Below are 20,147 nucleotides of genomic sequence, written 5' to 3' on the forward strand. Positions count from 1 at the left end.
CTTTCTGGCCAATACAATATAACTTCTTCTATGTCAGGATTCTATCGTTCCAAATTGAAGCGGCCGATCATAGCTGCATCTGAACTATCAAGCCAGGGATTCTGAGGGCGTTGGACTCATGCGATAGATACTGGGAAGGTTGCCTTGTTTTTGCTTGTAGGCTTGCCGGGGTGCGATGCCCAATTACAACGTTGCACGGACCATTTAGGTGATGCTGCCCGCGGCTACGTGTCAAAAAAAATAGCGCGAGTCTCATCTGCTATTTGGCATATTGTAGAAAATGTATGAGACCCAATCACAAGGGCTAATATCGAGTTAACCGGCCAAAGCGCATCGGTCCCGCAAACAACCATTATGGCAAGCACAACGTCTTCAAAGGAATTTCTCCAGGTAATTCAGAACCGTCGTACCATCTACGAGCTTTCCAAAAAGCCTATTCTCGCGGATGATGCTCTTGTTCAATATATCCGCCAACTTGTGAAGGAGGCCCCTTCGTCTTTTAATGTCCAAAGCAGCCGTGTCGTGGTGCTTTTGGGTGACCAGCACAGCAAGTACTGGAACGAGATCGTGCCGCGTGCTGTTTCTGCCTCCGTTAGTGATGAAGCCCTCGAGACGATGCGCCCCAAGTTGCAGAACTTTGCTAAGGCCTACGGCACAATTCTGTTCTTTGAGGACGAAAAGCTGATTAAGACTCAGCAAGAGCAATTCCCTATGTTCGCATCCGGTTTCCCAACCTGGTCGCTTCATGCCTCAGGTATGGCCCAGATCTATACTTGGAGTGGTCTCGAAGCTGTTGGCTACGGTGCTAACCTTCAGCATTACGGAAACCTTACAGGCGAGATGCTCAAAAAGGAATACAGTCTTCCTGAGTCGTACCAGATCCAGAGTGAGATGGTATTTGGCTATCCAGAAGGTCTGGCTCAGGAGAAGGCATACAACCCCGACCATGAGCGTGTGATTGCTTATGGACACAGCGCCTGAATGGCAGTGTGTATTTCATAATTATGCACGGTAGACTAGGAAAGCCTCGTATTTTTACTTGCATTTTACCTGTGTTTCATTTTATGTTGAGATTGTATGGACAAGAAAGGGGTTGTGAAGCGGAAGTGAAGGTAGGCGACATGCGCAAAGCAACTTGTCCGTCAAAATTGTGCACTTTTTATGCTGTCACGACGGTTGTCTTCTGGCGGAATCAGCAAACAGTCAGCACTGGTCATTTCAGTGCCTGACGCGGAGGGGTCGTAGGAGAGAGGGGGAACAAACTTGCGGGGGACCTGGATGATCAATTGTTCATTCTCAAATCGCGCACGAATAAGAGACATCTGCGCATCTTGAGCAAAAACGATCCGCCTTTCAAAGTGTTCCCATTGCTCAGATCCCCATTTGTTAGCCAATATATGAAGGATACGACGATGTAAACCTTTCATAGTGAGGGTGATCCCATCCAAGCTAAAACCTGGCATATAAAAGCAAACACAATATGAGTTAGGCGCCGTAGTTAAGGTAATGCGGTGATCGTGGTGATTTACAGTGTGCGAATTTGTTGCATTGTGCGAGTGGGGGGATACATTAGTTGTATCAATACACAGAGGTTCATGGTCAGTGGGTTGTAACGATGGCAATCCGTTAACATGGTTGACATCGTTGCGAAGTGAAGAAAATACGTTTGAATCAGACCGGCTTCTATCCATGAGGCTCAAATGAGAAGGCGGTTCAATTGCGAGAGAATTGGAGTGAGAGTTTTGTCGATCTCCGAGGAAGTGCATACTTTGCCTGGAGCTTGTAGGCCAGCTGTCTCGATCGTTCCCCAGTAGGGAGGACTCTTGTTCTGGTTCACTGACCCTCTTTGCTTCTAATACCCCGTAAACATCAGCATTGTCATTTAAATAGTTTTGCTTATGACTGTCCTTCCCTTGGTCGGAATCAAAGGAGCTGTAGCAGTTACCCAGCGAGCTAGAAGAATCACTAGGGATCCTGATGGGACTTCGAACGCACAATTTTTCTGAGGTAGAGTATAGAGATGGCGAAGGTCGCCGAACGAATAAATCCGCTCTATTGCCAAATATAGGGGAGCGAGAACGTTCGTCATCTTCGTGACCAAGGAATCCCAACATATCCTGCAAGTCGTTTGGTCCCAAGAAGATATCCTGCGATCCGTCAACATCTTCGGTTAAATAATCATGCCAACTTTGCATGCTGCTGTGGCGTTTTTGAACGGGCCTGTTATCAGTTTTGTTTATGACATTATGAGGAGGTAGTAATGAGCGCCAAGACTCATTTGATTGATGTTGTTCGTCCTTTGAATATGTGCATCTTGAGGAACTTGTCAGTTCCGCAAGAGCTTTCATGCGAGCGTCGAGACGTTCCATACCAATCGGAGCCGGAGGCCATGAAAAAAGTAGGCAACCAAAACCGTAGATTGCGGTCCCAAAGGACAGGGAGAATAAGACAAGTCTCCAGGGCTTCCTCTTGGCGGTGCTGGCAACTACAACGCTTCTTGCTCACCTACCCCGAGGGGCAAAATACCAACGCTCCAAAAACTCAAGGTGTTCACCGCTTAGAAGTCGAAGGGCGACGTATGTGACTAGAACCAATCGTTCGACTCTTTTTATTAAACTGGAATAGGTGTATTTGTTATTCAATCAAATTTGGGCACTTCAGGCGAGTGCCCCACAAGAGGTTAAATAAATCTATAGTACAAAGCATGTCTCAGGACCAAGCTCACGAGGCCGCATGAGACGACCTCGAAATAGCTGGGAACATTGTGGGCAGAGGCTCTAACATTGGTGCGAGAGTATAATTTGGGTGCATGTTGACCAGGGAAGCGTAGTAATGCTGCATCACGGGGGCGGTAACCTGCACGTCAGTCATAAAGTGTATGCACGTACCATTAAACGCCATTCGATCACATTGAGGAACTCCTTTTCCAAGAGATTCATCTCAACAAGAGAAATACCACCGACGCGTGCATAATGCGCTAATGTCAGCCTTGATAAAATAACACATACTGTTTGTGCTGAACGAATCACACAAAGCCTTGCTTGCACACACGACAGACGCACATAAGAATCGATGAACCGTGAGGCTGCAAATTGTAAAGCCATCCATGCGCTCACAAACGCGATCAATATAGATTAAAATGATAAGCATACATGGCTTATCCAGAGTTGTGTACTTGGCCAAGCGACGGAGGTAGGCCTCAACACTGATGCCCGGGGGTGCCCGAGAATGAAAACGGGTTAAGTCGGCCGGATGCAAGGGAATGGTATCGTTATGAGAGATGAGCTGAAGCAGCATGCCCGAAATAAGCGCAAACAAATCCTCAGGATCAGCATCGTAAAAGCGTGCTGGGAGCTCTTTCTTTTCGAAAGTCGCTCTTTGCGCTGGTGTAATCACATTAGATGCAGGGCTATTTTGGACGGAGCCATCGGACGATCTTGTTCCACTAGAAGAAAGAATCTCGCTTGAGTCCTGAGACCTCGAGCTTCCACTGGAAAATTGCGAGAACACAGCGGATGGGGACCATTTTGGAATGTTTGCGCTGCCTTGAGCTCGCCTCAGGGGGCTTTGCTGTGCTGTCGTGTTTGGCTTCGAGTCCATAGCGTTGGTGTTTTGTTCCATGCCGAGACTGAACTAATTAGAATATACTTCTCTGGTAAAGCAGCAGACCATAGGTCATACCTATATGCGAAGAAGCTTGAGTAGCAGCACCGCCCCAGCTTGCTCGTTTTGCTGCGACGGCCAATTCGTAGCGTAATCAGCAAGCCAAGGGTCACAAGTTGGCCGCGACACTCGGGAGGGTCCCGGTGTATCACGTGCCCTGCCTACTAGGTCACCAAAATGTGAAACATGCGTGCCAAGCGCCGACATTTTTCTCGCTCCAACGACAGTCATGCAGGAACAGGCAGAGGCGCTAGAGATGAAGCGGTTTCAGGCGCCGGTTGAAAATACGCAAAGAACGGAGCCTATGCCACATCAGCCAAACCATGTATCAGATGCAAGTCAGAGGCTTAAGCAGTACTGCGAACAGCACAAGGATCCTATGTTGTCTCCTTCGCCCGCCGCCAAGGAGGCACCAGTGCAGGATGTTTCACCCAAGAAGTGTTGCACGGTCATGTAATGCAATATTTGGGTATCTTATGCTATGCAAGGAAGAATCTAGCCCATGAGCTTACTCAGATCGTCAGGCGGGTACTGCGTGTCAGCCCGTGAACACGTACATGTGACTGTGCGAACGTAATAAGTCGCTTGACGCTCTGAATATACTTCCGACTGACTTCGTCGTTCAGCACTAGTACTTGGTAAGTATACCCTAATGCACGTACCGTGTGCTACGCGAGACGTTGCCAATTTTTCGTCGGCGGACCGTTCATGGATGCTGCTTTGTTAGCCGTCGTGGCACGTACCCCGCCATCGTTATGCCAATGGGCCAAGGCGCATTCCCGATAGACAATTGTAGGTATGAGTCGTTCGCTTTACGGTATTCGCGCAGCTGCATGTAATGTACGATCTCAGCAATTCGCAAAAGGACATCTGGCTCGAGCGAGCGCCGTCGCAGCGCTTTGAGAAGAGGTTTGATATATTCGGACGTTTGTGCATGTAGTGAAGCTACATGGCGTCCTTGTGCACTCAGACGTACATCCTCCGGACGCTGAGCCAGAGCCTCTCCCCAATCTTCAAGCAGGCCTTTCAGTGTATAGTATAAGATCGGATACACACGTGCCGGATCCGACCACATCAGTTTGAGGTCCATCACCGTGTGCATGCCGATGCCTTCGCGCATTCGCGCAGGCACTCTTGCTTGGGACGGCAACGACGCTGTCGCTTCGCGAGACTCTGTGGATTCTGATGGGATTTGAGATGACGGGTGCTTTTCAATGCGGTCCATGATGACCTGGCTCTCTGACGTGCGCATGAATCGCTTACTATCATCGTGCCCTTGCTGCGCGTGAACATCATGTTCCTCAAGCAGTTCCAGCGCACGGAGTCGGAGTCGGCGATCGCGGTCGGTTTCACCAAATAGGCGGATGGGTTCGCCCTTTTGTCGAAGTCTCTTCACAGCTTCTTCATTGGAAATAGTGAAGCGCTCATTGCTTTCGTCCGCGGGTTCCGGCTGCTGTGTGGGCTGAGGCGGTGATGTGGGGTTGGTCAGTGCACGTGCCGGTGGACTGGGCAAGTCATGCTCTTCTTCGGCACTGGCTGCACGCTGCATTTGCTCAATGCTTCCACGGCGCATGTACTTGGACGTAGATCCCGTCTCGGAGGCTACCTTGCGCTTTTGCGCAACAATGTGGGCCTTGAGCGCCTCCATGGTCCTACAGGCCTGGTGAGGCGCCACCGCTCCTCCAAAGGGGCGTGTGCCTATCTCGGCCGAACATAGGTAGCCGCGGACGGCATTTTGACCCGACTGCCACCGACCTTGGCCTCTACCTTTCTCTCAAGCATGCCTGAAATACTCGATCTAAGGACTGCGGCTTTCGACTCGCGTTTCCCTAACCAGGTATGTTGATTCTACGCAGGAAGCACTAACACACACCAGAACCAAACCCGCCACTGGTATGTGCCCTGAGATTTGCGACTTGTTTCGCGTACTAACACGACCGCGCTTGGCGCGTACACATGATGCAGCTGGCAGAGGTATGTCAACATGTATCTGACTGTGCAGCTACGCCGACTATTACCGCTGCGTGAACGCAAAGGGCGAGGACTTTGAGCCGTGCAAGCAGTTCTTCTCGACCTTCCACTCTCTGTGCCCGAACGAATGGGTATGTGATGCGTAACTCGGCACTGACGCTCAGATCGAGAAGTGGGATGAGCAGCGCGAGAAAGGCGCCTTCCCTGCGAAGCTCGAGTAATCAGCTTCGTCCACGTCTTGCTTGTAGAATGTCTACTTTATGTAATTGCAAGCCGATCACAGGTCACCCCTCTTGTTGCCTCTGCATTCATGTGCTGCATGTGCCCCATTCGAGCAGGCGATGTACTAATACGTCCAGGCGCGGTGTCTGCTGGAGAGCGTCTGTGATTAGGTGCGCTTCTTGCGCATCTAACGCGGTCGTGGTTCGGAGCGGCATGTCCACGCTCTGTGCCTGTAGCTCATAGCCGCCACGGTAGGCGAGTTGTGCGTTGATCGTCTTGTTGCAGCGCGTCGAGAGTATGCTCAGGCGGAGTTCGGACGTCCCTGGTGGGCTTGCTTCCTCGAGTTGCACCGTGATGGCTGTGCCATCCTCACGCTGATCCAGCCGTGCACTGCTCAGTAGGGTCGCCCACCGTGCATGTTCCCGCAAAAGTTCCAAGGCGCTGTACAAATGAGCCAAGCTGCGGAATGGGAGAGCCGTGATGTGACGACTTTCTTCGTCCTGCGATGCTGCATAGTACCGTCGCGATGTACCCAGACATTGCTGCACATAACCACAGGCGGATCGCCGTGGCGTGGTGCTGGGCCAAGGAAATCGGGCGAGGCCCAAGGCACAGTATACGTGCCTTGCAATGCGGAGCGGAACGCACATGCCTGGCTCGAGCAGTGCGATGAGGGCCTGGGGACGGTTCTGCCCCTCCTCGAGAACGCTTGTTGAAAGTATATTGTACGCCTCGGGGGGCACATCTGAATGTGGTATGGGTGTCCATGAGGGCTTAGATTCGGGCTCGAAACGCAAGAAACAGGGGCCGATGCGCACCGTAGCAGTGTGGGATGGTGCATATGCCAAGCTCAGGAACGGCGTGTGATGGTGGGACAGAGCAAGTCCGTGGCCGTGCTCCATAACGAGAGACACGACGCGTTGTTCGTCTGCCTCGCCATACTGTTGTGCTAAGACATGCATCTCTGATTCACAAACACGCTGTGCCGTACGACTTACTTGATCGAGCGCTTGGAATGCGTCTGGCTTGTCCGCAGGTGGCGTTGATTCACACAAGCCATCGATACTGACGAGTGTCGTCAGCGTCGATATGAAAGCTTGCCAAAAGGTCATGGCCTGGGCATAGGCTGTGGTGGGAGGGACTGAGCCGCGCGTCAGGCGCTCGAAAATACGGGCCTCGGTGGGCAGGCCAAAGAGTATAAGCGACAGCTGCTGGAGCGGCAGGCAAACGACGTCGGCGAGAGCTTTGTCTCTGTCACCGGGCGTCTGAGCCGATGCAGTGGATGCAAACGATACTTGCAGGGACACATGGGGAAGGTGTGCATCACCTTCGTGCCTGAGGCCAAAGCCAATGTCGAGCACAATGTTTTTGCCGCCACATGTGAGCGTGTGCGTAGCCTGTATGTCGGCATGGGCGTCTGGCATATCGATGCGCTCATGGAAGCATTCGAGACCCATGCCGGATAGGGTGGGTATGATGCCTTGACACAGTGTGTCGAGTGTGTCTGCCGCTTGCATGTGGTCCGTTGAAGGCTGCGATGTGCGTGCGAGAGCACCTGTCCATAGCGCAGGCGGAAAGGGCATGAGCTGGGGGTCTGTACAAAACGAGTAGGCGCGCACGCTGCTGGACGCATCACACAGCTCAGATGCCACGCGCGCGAGTTCTGCTACGCCGGTCGATAGCGTGTCGTTATGAGCGGTGTTCGACGCATCGAGGTCTTCGCACAGCTTCCTAGATGCTGCGTAGATGGAATCCAAGGCATGTAATACAGATTCGCGAGACGTGTGCCTCTCCTGCGCAGAAGGCCTTCCTATCGAATAGAGGCCGAGTCGTGTGGCGCTGTGCAGCGACAGGGCATGGGCCTCTTCCGATATGCGCGCGGTTCCAGCGTAAGCACGTAGAGCGCGCAGCTCGAAGAGCATGTCATGTACGGCCTGGATCGCCGTGCGTGGCACGGCGCCTGTCTCGGACGCCGCTGCTGCCATGACGAGACGAGGCAGGACAAGTCCCTCCACAAGAAGGGGCGAAGTTCGATGGAGGAGCATGCATCTACACACTGGCTAGTCGTCGTCGTCGAATGGGTTATCGATGTACTCTTCGTCATCGGTGGCGGATGACTTGGGCTCCGATGAGGCAGGCTCCTTGTGCGAGCTGGTTTGGCTCGGCTCTGGCGCATCGTGTGAGGTAGTGTCGTCACTGCCGTGGGGGGTGGTGGCCGACTTGGAGGATGTGCTGTCCGTGGCGTCAGGTGCAGATGCCTGACTGCTTTGGGGGGTGCGGTGATCCGTGCTAGAACGCTCTGCAGGGTGCTGGGGTAGGGGCGGTGCAGTCTTTTCGTCCATGGAGGAGAGGGGCGATGGAGCCAGTTCGTCGAGCTGTGACTCGGACACGACCTGTGGATCATGGTCGTACGGACTTTTTTGCGTGAACTGCAGCGGGTTCCAGGACGGTGCGGGAGCTGTGTGTGGATTCATAGGATCGGTGTATGCGCTCTGTGGCCGGAAGAGTGTCCTCGCTCCCTCGCGATTCCGCATGGCGGCCTCGGCCTTCTGGCGCAGGCTGGAAAGAGCGGATCCGAATTTGGCCATACCGCGCTCAGTGAGCCGATCAAAGTCTTCGGAGAGCTGCTGCATCTGTTGAGGTCCGGGCCATGGGCTCGGCTCGGGTGGCGGAGCGAAGGTGCTGGGATGGGGCGTCGTCCGGGGTGGCGTCATGCGTGGGCTGTAGGACAATTGCGAGGGGTCCCAACGTGGCTCGAAGGGCTTGCGTCTGCGCGGCTCATACGGGAGTGTGTTGGAAGAATGGCTCTGTGCGGGATGGTGTGCGTAGTAGGGCGACGTACTGCGATGGGGCCTGGCAGCGTCTGGGTCATAGATTTCTAACAGCAGTGGCATGGCTGCGAACGTAAGCGGGCGTCGATGTGCACGTACCTGCATCTACATTGCCTCGTTTTGAATGCAGCACGTCCGAGATCGTGTCGCGCTTCAGCTTGGGAAACATGTCCCAGACGCGGTCAATCGTCTCCTCTGTCAAGGTGGTGCTGGGGCCAGCCGCGGGCATAGACGCAGCAGGCTTCGCAGCACGTACGTCCTCGTGCTCTGCGGCTGTGGTCTTCGGCACCGAGGCTTTCTCGCTCGCATTCTCGCCCAGAGCCTCATCGAGGCTGCGGACGTCTACGTTTTCGGCGTCCACTTGGCTCATGGTGGACGCGTGGTCAGCCAGCGGCCCCTGGACCCCAGACCGAGGGACGCCTTACCTAATATGCAGGCACTGCCCCCACCCAGCCTCGCACGAGCCTCGCCTGCCACGGAGGGCGATGAGCGACACGTTGTATGTCGTGTGGAATGCCGTGGCAGGTGCGCGGCGCGCGGCGCACATGCTGGAGGCGTATGTGATGCCGCGCATCCGAGCGTGGAAAGAGGACAAAGCTCCGTCCGTCCGCGTGGTCGTGCATGAAACGGAGGCGGATGCCGGCGCTGTGCGCCTGGGCCGGGCCATAGCGGCGCATGGGCGTGCATGTACGTGCGTGGTGCTGGGCGGTGACGGCACCGTGCACGAGCTGCTGGAAGGGCTCTTTTCAGATGCACAGCCACGTACGATCTCGATCGTTCTGGTGCCTATGGGCACGGGCAATGCGCTGTACCATACTTTGATGGGGCCGGACACGGCGCCGGATCCTGCGTGGCGACTCGGCTCGCTGGAGGCGTTCACAAAGGCACAAGCGACGAAGCCCCTCACACTGATGCAGGCGGATCCAGGGCACCGCCTGGCGTGTGTGGTGGTATCACACGCCCTGCACGCCGCGATTCTGCGTGATTCCGAGGCGCTGCGCGCACGGTATCCTGGGCCGGAGCGTTTCCAAATAGCCGCGGAGCAGCATCTCACATCCTGGGTCCGTGCCACGCTCACGCTCCTGCCGGACGAGCGGCATCCAGTGTCCGTGTACGATCCGCGAAGCCGCACCTTTTCGCGGCCTGCAGCGTATGAGCACAGCTCAGATGGGCGCGTGCACTTATCCGGTCCGTTCCTCTACATGAATGCGATGACAGTGGACAGACTGGAGCCGTCGTTCGTGCCCGCTCCCTTTGCGAGTCCGACGGCGCCAGCGCCGCTCCGACGACCGGCCAGCGCCATGGACGTGATTGTGATACGTCCCACGCGGCAGCCGAGCGCATCGAGTCCGGACGCCTTTGCGCGAGACGTGCTGATGCCAGTCCTGTTCCAAGGCATGTACCAACAAGGCAAGCATGTGGACATGCAGTATGAAGAGCAGCGTCCGATCGTGGAATACTTTCGTGCGAGTGGGTATATGTGGGAGCCTGCGCGCGACGATGCACTCGCCCGGACGATGTGTGTGGACGGCACCATCATCGACGGCGGCGAGCGCGCTGTCGTGCGCACAACAGCCCACGACGTTCATGCGTATTGCGCCTGAGCCTTTCGTGCGACCCACAGGCTGCATCGCACACGGCCCGAATCACCACCGTGCGCCCACTTGTGCACGACCGACCCAAACGCACGGAGTGCGCACCGCTGCCAGACGCTGCCGCCACGCCACGCGCGGTCATGCACGCCGAGGCCCCGGAGAAACGCAGCCAAGCCGGGAAACACGTCATGCGATATATCTTGCACGTCCACGACGTCCAAGTGCGCCTCGTGCAGCAGGGCGCGATACGCATCGAACGAAAGAAAGGCGTGCGGATTCGTTCGAGATAGCCTGCAGATCACGTAGTGCTGCACGCGTTCCCACACCGTCGGGGGTCGGCTGGGAGCGGGAACGCTCGGAGCGGGTGTCAGCCACGCGGGGTATGGCCACGCCCCGACGAGGTCGACCAGCGCCAGCGTGCCGCCGGGCGCCAGGCGCTGGGAAACTGTGCGGACAAAGTCGGCTCGGTCGCTGAAATGGTACGCACAGTCCAAGGCCAGTACGGTATCGTATGTGTCGACGCTGTTCTTCAGCCACGCCACGGCATCCGCACACCATATCGTGGCGCGCTCGCCCAGACGCTGGCGTGCCTGCTGTGCTTGTGCGGCTTCAAAGGTGACGCCGTGCAAACAGGCAGGCTTGTACGTCTCTGCCAAGAGAAGCAGCGAGTCACCACATCCGTGTCCTACGTCGAGGATGCGCGCACCTGGCGGGATGTGGGCGGCTTGGTGTAGAAACTCGGCCAGCGCTGCGACGCGTGAGGGCGAGACGGCGTACCTTGGCATGCGTCGGGAAACGACGCGTCCTGCTGCGTCCACAGGCCCATGTTCATCCACTGCGTGCGCGGTGGCGTCACATTCAGCGCAAGATGCGCGATGGACGCGTACGCGTCGTGCCTCATGGCAGGCGTGGTGGGAGGAGTTCACAAGTAGGTCCACACTATGTACAAGTCGGCGTAGGCTAGGCTCTATAATTCGTCCCCGGGGCTGCTACTGCTTCGCAGCAGATATCGTTCGCGAAGAGCAGACCATGCCTCTTGCAGGCTGCGGCGACGGACGTTGTGCAAGATGTCATCCAGATCCACCTTGTGGCCCACAATTTGCTGTATCTGCTTCTTGGTCACGGGGCATTCGAACGAGATACTCGGATTCACATCAATCGGCACCGTGAACGAGTAGAGCTTCACTTTCAAATGGACTTTGAGGAGAATTTGGAGGTGCTTGTCCTTGCTCTGGAAGCAGCTCCGCGCAATGTCTTTGATGATCGTTAGGTTGGGATCCTTCTCCAGACTGTATTCGAGCTTGCACGGCAACGTCACCGTCGTGTTCTGTCGGGATTCGATCTTTTGGTTCGAGAGATGACATACGCCCATCGATGTGTCCTGGTTAGCCTTATCATATGCATGAGCCGTGATGTTCTTGATGGTCGCCGGCACATAGTTGGGATTGGAAATCACAAACGAGATGTTCGCAGGTACCTGCACGGACGTGCCCTGAATCCGAACGTCCGACTGGACGGGCGCCGAAACCTCCTTCACGCCGATGTTCGGCGGGCGCAGGAAGACAAAGATGAGCATGATAATGCACAGGGCCAGGATGATCCCGATCACTAGAATGAAGAGGCATACGCGCAGGATTCGCATTGGGAGGCTCTGATTTTGAAACTCACGCAGCTCATCGACGCGCCAAATGCCCTTGCGCGGCACCCCCTGGTACATCCCTGAGCCGCGATTCATCGCGGGCGCATCAGAAAACAGCGCTGACTCCTCCATGGTCGGCTCGTCCACAAACTTGTCGTGCACCGCATCACTCGTCGACAGCCGTTGGTCATACGCCTGACTGTCTGAGTAGGCTTGGTCGTGCATCGGCGGATCAAATAGCTGCACAGGCCGATGCTGATTCAGAGGTACGTCTAAGTACGAGCCCGATGCCATGATGGTTCAGGCGCTGTGCGTCACGCCTCGCCGGGGCCTTAAACAACGCTCCGCCACCTCCATAGGTGAGATTTCTGCAATACTTTTTTCCTCGCCATGAAGAGGCGCAGGAACCTAGGGGCTATGGTCAACAACGAGCTCAGCGGGAGAGCTGGTAGTCGTCAATGCGCAGGAGCAAAGACACCGTCTCGGTAGCAAGCTCCAGTGCACTGGTCGACACCAAGAGCGGCTGCAGTACGTTTTCTTCCAAAATGTTGGTAATCATACCCTTGCGCACATTAATGCCGGCCGTCTTCTCACCTGATGCATGGCGGTTGCGCAGTTCCGTCACAATGGAGATGGGGTTCAGACCGGCGTTTTCAGCAAGGGTCGTGGGAATCACTTCGAGTGCCTCGGAGAAGGCCTGGAAGCTGTACGCCTCCAGGCTCTGCAGCGTCTGCGCATACTGAGCTAGGCGACGCGACATGTGTACTTCTGGCGCACCGCCACCGGCCACCAGGGCGCGCTTCTTGACCAGGCAGCGCACGACACACAAAGCGTCGTGCAGACTGCGCTCGCTCTCTTCCAGCACGAGCGAGTTCGAGCCCGTACACAGCACGCTGACAGTGCGGCCAGGGTTCTTGATCTTGGACACTTTGACGACACGAGCGCCGCTGTGCTGCACTTCATCCACAAGCTCTGCACTCGCGAGCTTGTCCTCGGTAAATGCTTCAATGTCAGCGATCGGACTCGTGCCGAGCGACTTGCACAGGAACTCGATCTCGTCGCGTTCAATGTCCTTGACGACCATGATTTTGAGCTTGGCCAAGAAGTGCAGGGCAAGCTCATTGACAGCATCGCGTAGAATACTCTTCTGCATAAGCAGCACATTGCATCCCGACTTTTTGATCTTCTTGCACATGTTGAGCAGATACTGACGCTCTTCCTTGAGGATCCTGTCCATCTGGCGATAGTCGTTGACCACAATTTGATTGTCCATATCAGGCTTGGGGCTACTCAGCTGGAACTGGCACACAGCAATCTTGGCCTTTTCCATACGTGATGGACCGCCGCTAGATGTCACGACGTTCTGCTCGAGCACAAGTCCATCGACTAGTTCTGTGTCATCAATCGTGCCGCCCACCTTTTTGACGATGCGGATGTCACGCAGGTCGACGGACTCTGTCTCATTGTTTTTCAGATCAACGAGGCGGAGCACACTGTCCACGGCGATCGGCGCGAGAACAGACGAGTACTGCGAAACCACCTTGGAGCTCAGCGACGTCGTCGCCGCCCGCAAAAGACTATCGCGGTCGCTGAGGTCGACTGGCGTAGAGATTTCGTTCAGGTACTCGACCGACTTGATAGCAGCGCGCTGAAAAGACTCGGCGATCATCGTCGGGTGAATGCCCTTGGACAGCAGCTTCTCTGCCACGCCCAGCAGACTGCCTGCGAGGACGACCACAGAGGTGGTGCCGTCACCTGCCTCGACATCCTGGGCTTGTGACAGGTCCACAAGCATGCGTGCAGCTGGATGGACAATAGCCATATGCTTGAGGATGGTGGCGCCGTCGTTGGTGATCACGACTTCGCCTGATGACGTCTGGATCATCTTGTCCATGCCCTTGGGTCCCAGAGACGTGCGAATCGCATCGCTCACGGCCTTGGCAGCCGACAAGTTCGAGCGCCTCACCTCATCTGGCTTGTCACTATTTTTAAAGGCACGGAATCCCGACTTGGGCTGCGCCGAAGCAACAGAAGCCGACATGGTATTCGTCCGCGTCGGTCAAGCTGGCTGGAGACGACGCGTGGCCCACTGCTTTTCATGGGTATATAAGCAATTATTTTCTAGGGACTAGTCCGAGTCGATTTCGATCACCTCGGGCGAGGGGCGCGACTGGAGCGTGTGGCCGGAGCCGCGGAAGGCCTGCAGCTCTGGCTGTGGCTCAGGTGGCGCGTCACTTTCAGGTGCGCTTCCTGCAGGCACGCGCAGGCGCTGAACGTCGTAGCCAAAGAACAGGTGGCCGTAGGGGAGAGCTAGCGCAGCTGGCACGCGCTTTTCTTCTAGGAGCGTGTTATTCGTGACAATCGTCGGGTGGCTGTGGTCAGAGAGGCGTGGACGTACTTTGTGCTCCGAATCATGCTGTGGGGATCGCGGGGCGTGATAGGCTTGTCCTTCTTGCCCTTGGTTTTCTTTCCACTCAGCGTCTGCCCAAAGCCCTTGAACGGCGCGGGAACACTGCCAGGGTCGCGGGGCGTGGAGCCTGCTGAGCTAGAGCCGTCCTGGCCGGGCAGTATGACGTCCTGCTTGAGCTGATCAATGTGCCACTTTGATGCCATCGTGGGGGGCGGTGGGCGTGTGGGCGGCGTGGGCTCGACGTATCCCTTGGGTGGCGCAAAGTCCACTTCCAAGTCTGTCTCAAAGATGGAGATGCCCTCTGCATCGGGCTGCACTTCCATGATGAGGATCTCGAAGGTGAGGCAATTATAGCTGATCTCGATGATATTGCCGGGTGTGAGTGTGGGGTAGTTTCGTAGGGCCTGCTCCAGCACGGCCTTGGGATCGCTGATTTCGAGAAAGTCGACGGTTTGTGGCTGCAGCTTGACAAACTTGCCCTTGGGCAGGCGCGCGCCCTGGATGTGGATCGGGTCGCCGTTCTCGAGCTCGAGGGTGCGCATGATCTAGGTGAGCAGGTAGGCACGTACCCAAGAGGGGAGGTATACTTTGCCTTCGTCGGCAATGAATTCCACGACACCTGCGTGTGTGCTTTGGGATCGTGAGCGCCCTGTGCCGCGCAGCAGGAAAGTCCAGGGCGATTCGAGCTCGAGCTCAGTGATGGTCGACAGAGCCGATGGTGGCATGATGATCTTGCCGCCGTAGCTCACGTCTTTGCGCTCTCGACCCGGGAAACACGACATGTGGTACGCCTTGAAGTAGTCCTCGTACGCGTCTAATGGCGCGGGGAATCGCTGATCGAAAGTGCTCATAAAGTCGGCCATGCTTCCCCAGCGGGCTGGGCGGCCGAGATCGGCAAGTCCGCGATTCAATGGTCCAAACTGTGCGTCAGCGGTGCGAGACACGTACCATGCCCGAGGTGAGACGAGGGCGTGTGGCTGGTGGCAAACGAGTGGAGGCAGAGCAGGCGCGCCGGGGGCCGGTCATGGAGGTGGACTTCGTATGAGGGGCACGGCTTGTGGCGCGGCCACGGCGAGGTGGCGGCTGGACACGATGGTGGCGGCATCCGCCGTGTCGGAGCTCGCGCAGTATAGCTCGTGTGAAGTCGCGGATGCGCTGATCAAGCTCAAGCTGCCGCACGGTGGCTACCTGCCTGGCCTGGAGCTGTATTCGCCGCAGCCGATGGCGGGCGCCACGTCGGTTTGCGGACCGGCGTTTACGGTCAAGATGGTGTGGCAGAGCGAGGTGCATGCGCCGCGGCTATCGAAGCACTTTATGGATGTGGCGGAGCGAGACTCGATCATGCTGATATCTGCGCCGTCCTCGGCGCGGTCTGCGGTGTGGGGTGGCCTGATGACGGCGCGGGCCCAGAGCGTGGGTGTGCGGGGCGTCGTGATCGATGGGCGGTGCCGTGATCTGGCCGAGCACCGCGACGCGGGGTTTCCGGTCTTTGCGCGCGGCCACTCGGTGCTGGGTCAGTCGCCCTTTACGCGGCCGAGTGAGGTGCAGGTGCCGCTGGTGCTGGCTGATCCGACGGTGCCGCTGGATGCGCAGGGCCAGCCTGTGTTTCCGCCCGTGACGGTGCATCCGGGCGATATCCTGTTGGGCGACGTGGACGGCGTGGTCTGTGTGCCCCAGCCGCTCGTTGGGCAGGTCGTCGAGATCGCCCGGCATGGCCGGCACGTCGACGAGCTGTGTAGGCAGGATCTGCGGGCGGGTCGAGGCATGCAGGAGACGTTGGCTGTGCGCCGCGGGACGTAGCGGAGAACTATGAGAGGAGCCGACTTTGACGCGCGCGGCGGCCTAGATCGCGGCGGCGGTCCGCTGACGTGCGCGTCAGTGTCTCGGGGATGTCGTTGTAGTGGGTCGTCGGCACGGGCGTCCGCGCCGTCGCGCTGCTCGGCGCGGCTCGCGATGCCTCGCTTGGGGGGCGTGAGGACGTGGCTTTGGGCGGGCCGTGCGGCGGTCTGTGTGGCGGCGGCGCGGCGTGGCGGGGCATGGACGACATGGCAAAGTTGGCGCGCATCTGGCACATGTGGCTCAAGAGGTACGATGCCTTGCCGCTCTTGAGCGGGATGGGACTGTCCTGCGGCACGAGCGGCTTGCGGGACTGGATGAGCTCGAATTCGCAGCGAGCCTTGGCGAACTCGCCCTGCGCGGTGTACAGCTTGCCGAGCTCGTAGTGCGCAAAGTACACGAGGTAGCGGTCGACGGCGTCGAGGTGCTGGCCGTCGGCACACACGGTGTGCAGCGCGTGGGCGGCGTCGGAGGCCATCTGCGCGACGGGGAGGTGCTCGTGCCGGGGCGTCTGCACGACCGTGTACTTCTTCGGGAACGCAGCGTACCGGAGCACGACGCCGCGCAGGAAGTGAGCGAGGCAGTGCTGGCTGTAGAAGGCCTGAGCGCCGCCGGGGAAGGCGGCGGGCGACTCGTACTGGCCGAGATGGCGGAGCACATGGTCGATGCGCTCGAGATGCTCCTCGACGAGCAGGTAGACGGGCGTCTGAGCGAGGCAGTGCCACAGGTAGGCGAACTCCATCGCCGGCAGGCCGAAGGGCGGCGGGCTGACAAACTTTTCCGCCTTGCGCACGACAAAGTGCTCGAACGGCATGTGGCGCCCGGCCATCTTGCGCACGAGGCCCGGGACGGTGCGCATGATCGTCTCGGCCTGCATGTGGTGCTCGGACGACTGCTCGAACAGGACGGCGGCCTTGGCGTACTGGTACACGCACTGGGACCAGTGGAACTCGTGCGAGAGGAGATCGAAGCACTCGTACGCCGGCGTGTAGTCACACGTGCCGAGGTACGTGAGGGCGAGGCGCCAGAAGACCAGGTGGTGGAACTGGCGGTACTCGTTCTGCGCGTCGATCGCGAGGCGGAAGGAGTGCACGGCCTTGTCCGGCAGCGCCTGGCACGCGTACAGCAGCGACGAGAAGAAGAGGTACGAGATGCCGTGGGGGAAGCGCTTCCGATTCCACGACAGCACATGGTCCGCGAGGCGCACGTCGACGTCCGGCACGGGCATCATCGTCGGCACGCTCAGGTGGTACACGAGGATCGCGAGATCGCACAGCGGCCGACGCAGGCCCTCCTGCGCCGCGGACAAGCCCGGCTCGTGGTGCACACGCGACCAGCCACCGGCGCGCTCGAAGAACTCGAGCGCCTTCGACCGGTCCGCCTCGAAGCCGACGCCTTCCATGAACTTGAGCAGGCGCGGCTCGAGCAGCGAGAGCACGAGCATGCAGCCGCCCATGCCAAAGCACACGCCCGAGCGCAAGTCCTCGTCGACGGGCGGTGCGTCGCTGTGGCCGCGGCTGGCGTCCTTCGCGTCCTCGGCCTGCTCCATGGCGCGCAGGAGCGCGCGGAAGTACTGGTACGCTTTGCGCAGACTCATCGCCTCGCGGATGAGGCCGATCGTGTCGCCGGCGTACACGATGCCGACGATCGACTTGCACAGCAGCGACTCGGCGTACACGAGCTCGGCATGCTGCTCGAGCAACGTCGCGGGCAGCGGCGGCTGGGACTTGCCAGGCATGATCTTGGGCAGCTTGCGGCGCTTGGCGCGCAGGACACGCGCGATGCGGATGGTGTGCTTGCAGCTCTTGATGGCCATCTGCATGTCGTCCGGCTCAAACGTCATGAGGCACTTGACCGAGTTGAGGAGCGACATGCCGGCCGACAGGTACAGGCGGTGATCGGCGCCGTCGACGCACAGCTCCTCCGCCTCGCGCACCTGCGAGTTGAGAAACAGCTGGATGGCTTCGCGAGTCCGCTCCATGTCGGCGTGGAGCTCGGCATCGTTCTGCATACTGCGCCTGCGACTCACCTTGACGTGGGCAAACTCGGGCGACACGTCCGTCTCGCTGAACTCCTCTGCGTCCTGCCACATCGTGCACTCTTCGTCGTCCATGTCAAAGTCCTGTGCATGCACGGCAGCATCGTCGTCGCCGTCGCTATCGTCGTCGCCCTCGTCGTCCTCGTCCGGCGTGTCCGTCGCATCCTGCTCTGCCGCGTCCTGCTCGTGCGCGCCAGGAGAGCGCTGCTGCTCCTCGGGCGCGTCACGCTCGTCCGCCGCCGCATCGCGCGATGCCATGTTTGTGGCTACGCAGGACGCACACGGCGTATGCGAGCCGCCGACGGACGACTCGAGCGTGTCGTGTCCCTGCTCACGCAGCCACGACACGAGCTGCGTCGCACAATCGGCCTCATTCACGTCCTGCGTCAGCAGAGAGCTGTCCTTCTGCGGATAGTCCCAGTGCACGAGGAAATCGTCCCGCACGATGCCTTTGCGCTGGTACACATTCCTGGCGCGGACGTACGGCGCAATTTGGTAGTACTTGAGGCGGAGCTGCTTCACCAGGACGTGACGCGCGTCGGCATCGGCGTCGCCACGGATCCACTGCTGCGTCGCGTCGAGGAACTGCTGCTGCAGTTCGTCCCACTCCTTCTGCACGGCATCACGCGTCTGCGTGTCTTTGTGAATGTCATTCTCGCCCTCTTCTGGCTCCGCATACTGCCACGTCCAGTCCATGGTGCCGCCCATGTCGACGGGGATCCGCGACATGGGAATGAAGTCGGTCAGGTCCTTCGCCGACGAGCTGAACTTGATCTTGGCATGCACGTCCTCGTTCAGCAGGGGCTGAATCGCGGACCAGATCCCCTTGAAGATCCATGGCGCCGAGTGAATGTAGATGCGACGAATCGACTCGGGATAATAGGCCTCCATGCACTTGAGAATGAACGACATCGCCTGCCAGTCCGCATTCTTGAGCCCAAATCCGCGTAGATCAAACAGGATGATGATCTTTTCCACGGGCGGCGAGCACAGCAAGCGCGAGTTTTCCATGGAGAGCACAATAAACTTTTGCAGTGCGTCCATGTTCTGCTCATGGGTATAGTGGCGCCCAACATGGATAAAGTAGATGGGCAGCTCATTCTTCTCTGTGCTTCCCTGAATGTACGAGATGCCCCGGCGGTACTGGTCCAGGAATCCGCGCTCGTTCCTGAAGCCGTACTCGCCCTGCAGCAGAATGTCCTCCAGGTTGATGTCGAGGCGGAACATTAATGCTCCTATGAGCATGTCCACTGCCTCGCTCGTGTGGAAGTTGCGCGCACGCAAGAATCGAAGGACAAAGTGGTCCGGCGGATCCATCATCACCGTGCGCCAAAACATGTAGGCCAGGTACCTGCCGCCGTATTTCTCGACGGCCGTCGTAATGAAGCGACAGTCATGCTCGTGCGCTGCCTCTTTCTGCTTCCCGGCGCCAGACTTCTTGTGCGAGACATCGCCCAGCTCCTGGCCCGTGTGAGCCTTCTGCGGGCCGCCAAGTCGCGCGAGCTCGTCAGAACGCTCGACATTCCGGCTCCAAATGTCAAGAAGCATCGCCCATACGTCCTTGAGCGCTTTTTCTTGCTCAGGCGTCAGGTTGCCGTAGTAGCCCTCCTCCAAGGGCTCACCATCGTCGTGCGACTTGGCCACCATCCGGGCTATGGCGTAAACGAAGGGCGCCCGGCCCAAGTCCGCGCCGCCGGCGTCGTGGGACGCGCGCGGGATGACATCGGCCGAAAGAAACGTGCGGGGAAGCGACCGACGGGCGTCGCACGGCACCACCAGCGGCAGGGGCGCCGTCATCACCGACGCACAGAGCGCATGCGACCACACACGAGGTCAGTGTCCTATTGCTTTTGTACAGAAACACACCTATGGCAGGTGTGGATCCACCCACCATAGGAGAGACTCCAAGAAACTATCAAGACAAGCACTTCACGTCTCCCAG

The 20,147-nt window shown here is 58.1% G+C and overlaps 14 protein-coding genes across 14 annotated transcripts; 4 read left to right on the forward strand and 10 right to left on the reverse strand.

Moving 5' to 3' along the window:
* Nucleotides 1-354: 354 nt before the first annotated feature.
* MRET_2748 (uncharacterized protein) lies at nt 355-981 on the forward strand (the record flags this gene model as incomplete). Its single annotated transcript, XM_027629375.1, has 1 exon — nt 355-981. One exon carries the CDS (start codon nt 355-357, stop codon nt 979-981), a length of 627 nt encoding a protein of 208 aa, XP_027484793.1.
* A 161-nt stretch (nt 982-1,142) lies between these two features.
* On the reverse strand, nt 1,143-2,369 carry MRET_2749 (uncharacterized protein; the record flags this gene model as incomplete). The annotated part of the gene is made up of 1 exon (XM_027629376.1): nt 1,143-2,369. The coding sequence occupies one exon, from the start codon at nt 2,367-2,369 to the stop codon at nt 1,143-1,145; it is 1,227 nt and encodes a 408-aa protein (XP_027484794.1).
* Nucleotides 2,370-2,721: 352 nt separating this feature from the next.
* Nucleotides 2,722-3,621, reverse strand: MRET_2750 (cyclin-dependent protein kinase regulator Pho80; the record flags this gene model as incomplete). The annotated part of the gene is made up of 3 exons (XM_027629377.1): nt 2,722-2,856; nt 2,889-2,977; nt 3,009-3,621. The coding sequence occupies 3 exons, from the start codon at nt 3,619-3,621 to the stop codon at nt 2,722-2,724; spliced, it is 837 nt and encodes a 278-aa protein (XP_027485107.1).
* Nucleotides 3,622-4,158: 537 nt separating this feature from the next.
* MRET_2751 (pre-mRNA-splicing factor 18) lies at nt 4,159-5,311 on the reverse strand (the record flags this gene model as incomplete). Its single annotated transcript, XM_027629378.1, has 4 exons — nt 4,159-4,194; nt 4,221-4,291; nt 4,326-4,378; nt 4,407-5,311. The coding sequence occupies 4 exons, from the start codon at nt 5,309-5,311 to the stop codon at nt 4,159-4,161; spliced, it is 1,065 nt and encodes a 354-aa protein (XP_027484920.1).
* A 132-nt stretch (nt 5,312-5,443) lies between these two features.
* On the forward strand, nt 5,444-5,855 carry MRET_2752 (cytochrome c oxidase subunit 6b; the record flags this gene model as incomplete). Its single annotated transcript, XM_027629379.1, has 5 exons — nt 5,444-5,500; nt 5,540-5,556; nt 5,629-5,637; nt 5,666-5,765; nt 5,799-5,855. The coding sequence occupies 5 exons, from the start codon at nt 5,444-5,446 to the stop codon at nt 5,853-5,855; spliced, it is 240 nt and encodes a 79-aa protein (XP_027484919.1).
* An 87-nt stretch (nt 5,856-5,942) lies between these two features.
* On the reverse strand, nt 5,943-7,901 carry MRET_2753 (tRNA (uracil-5-)-methyltransferase TRM9; the record flags this gene model as incomplete). The annotated part of the gene is made up of 1 exon (XM_027629380.1): nt 5,943-7,901. One exon carries the CDS (start codon nt 7,899-7,901, stop codon nt 5,943-5,945), a length of 1,959 nt encoding a protein of 652 aa, XP_027484910.1.
* Nucleotides 7,902-7,916: 15 nt separating this feature from the next.
* On the reverse strand, nt 7,917-9,057 carry MRET_2754 (chitin binding peritrophin-A domain protein; the record flags this gene model as incomplete). The annotated part of the gene is made up of 2 exons (XM_027629381.1): nt 7,917-8,752; nt 8,787-9,057. 2 exons carry the CDS (start codon nt 9,055-9,057, stop codon nt 7,917-7,919), a joined length of 1,107 nt encoding a protein of 368 aa, XP_027485109.1.
* A 115-nt stretch (nt 9,058-9,172) lies between these two features.
* Nucleotides 9,173-10,291, forward strand: MRET_2755 (diacylglycerol kinase catalytic domain protein; the record flags this gene model as incomplete). The annotated part of the gene is made up of 1 exon (XM_027629382.1): nt 9,173-10,291. One exon carries the CDS (start codon nt 9,173-9,175, stop codon nt 10,289-10,291), a length of 1,119 nt encoding a protein of 372 aa, XP_027484923.1.
* On the reverse strand, nt 10,273-11,183 carry MRET_2756 (uncharacterized protein; the record flags this gene model as incomplete). The annotated part of the gene is made up of 2 exons (XM_027629383.1): nt 10,273-11,030; nt 11,060-11,183. The coding sequence occupies 2 exons, from the start codon at nt 11,181-11,183 to the stop codon at nt 10,273-10,275; spliced, it is 882 nt and encodes a 293-aa protein (XP_027485108.1).
* A 66-nt stretch (nt 11,184-11,249) lies between these two features.
* MRET_2757 (uncharacterized protein) lies at nt 11,250-12,215 on the reverse strand (the record flags this gene model as incomplete). Its single annotated transcript, XM_027629384.1, has 1 exon — nt 11,250-12,215. The coding sequence occupies one exon, from the start codon at nt 12,213-12,215 to the stop codon at nt 11,250-11,252; it is 966 nt and encodes a 321-aa protein (XP_027484921.1).
* Nucleotides 12,216-12,354: 139 nt separating this feature from the next.
* Nucleotides 12,355-13,962, reverse strand: MRET_2758 (T-complex protein 1 subunit delta; the record flags this gene model as incomplete). Its single annotated transcript, XM_027629385.1, has 1 exon — nt 12,355-13,962. One exon carries the CDS (start codon nt 13,960-13,962, stop codon nt 12,355-12,357), a length of 1,608 nt encoding a protein of 535 aa, XP_027485234.1.
* An 87-nt stretch (nt 13,963-14,049) lies between these two features.
* MRET_2759 (ubiquitin fusion degradation protein 1) lies at nt 14,050-15,282 on the reverse strand (the record flags this gene model as incomplete). Its single annotated transcript, XM_027629386.1, has 4 exons — nt 14,050-14,293; nt 14,320-14,876; nt 14,901-15,251; nt 15,280-15,282. The coding sequence occupies 4 exons, from the start codon at nt 15,280-15,282 to the stop codon at nt 14,050-14,052; spliced, it is 1,155 nt and encodes a 384-aa protein (XP_027485233.1).
* Nucleotides 15,283-15,423: 141 nt separating this feature from the next.
* On the forward strand, nt 15,424-16,131 carry MRET_2760 (demethylmenaquinone methyltransferase; the record flags this gene model as incomplete). The annotated part of the gene is made up of 1 exon (XM_027629387.1): nt 15,424-16,131. The coding sequence occupies one exon, from the start codon at nt 15,424-15,426 to the stop codon at nt 16,129-16,131; it is 708 nt and encodes a 235-aa protein (XP_027485209.1).
* Nucleotides 16,132-16,138: 7 nt separating this feature from the next.
* On the reverse strand, nt 16,139-20,002 carry MRET_2761 (Csr1-phosphatidylinositol transfer protein; the record flags this gene model as incomplete). Its single annotated transcript, XM_027629388.1, has 1 exon — nt 16,139-20,002. The coding sequence occupies one exon, from the start codon at nt 20,000-20,002 to the stop codon at nt 16,139-16,141; it is 3,864 nt and encodes a 1,287-aa protein (XP_027485210.1).
* Between the last annotated feature and the right edge of the window lie 145 nt (nt 20,003-20,147).

The sequence above is a fragment of the Malassezia restricta genome, chromosome IV (assembly GCF_003290485.1).
Source record: "Malassezia restricta chromosome IV, complete sequence".
NCBI classification, from domain to species: domain Eukaryota; kingdom Fungi; phylum Basidiomycota; class Malasseziomycetes; order Malasseziales; family Malasseziaceae; genus Malassezia; species Malassezia restricta.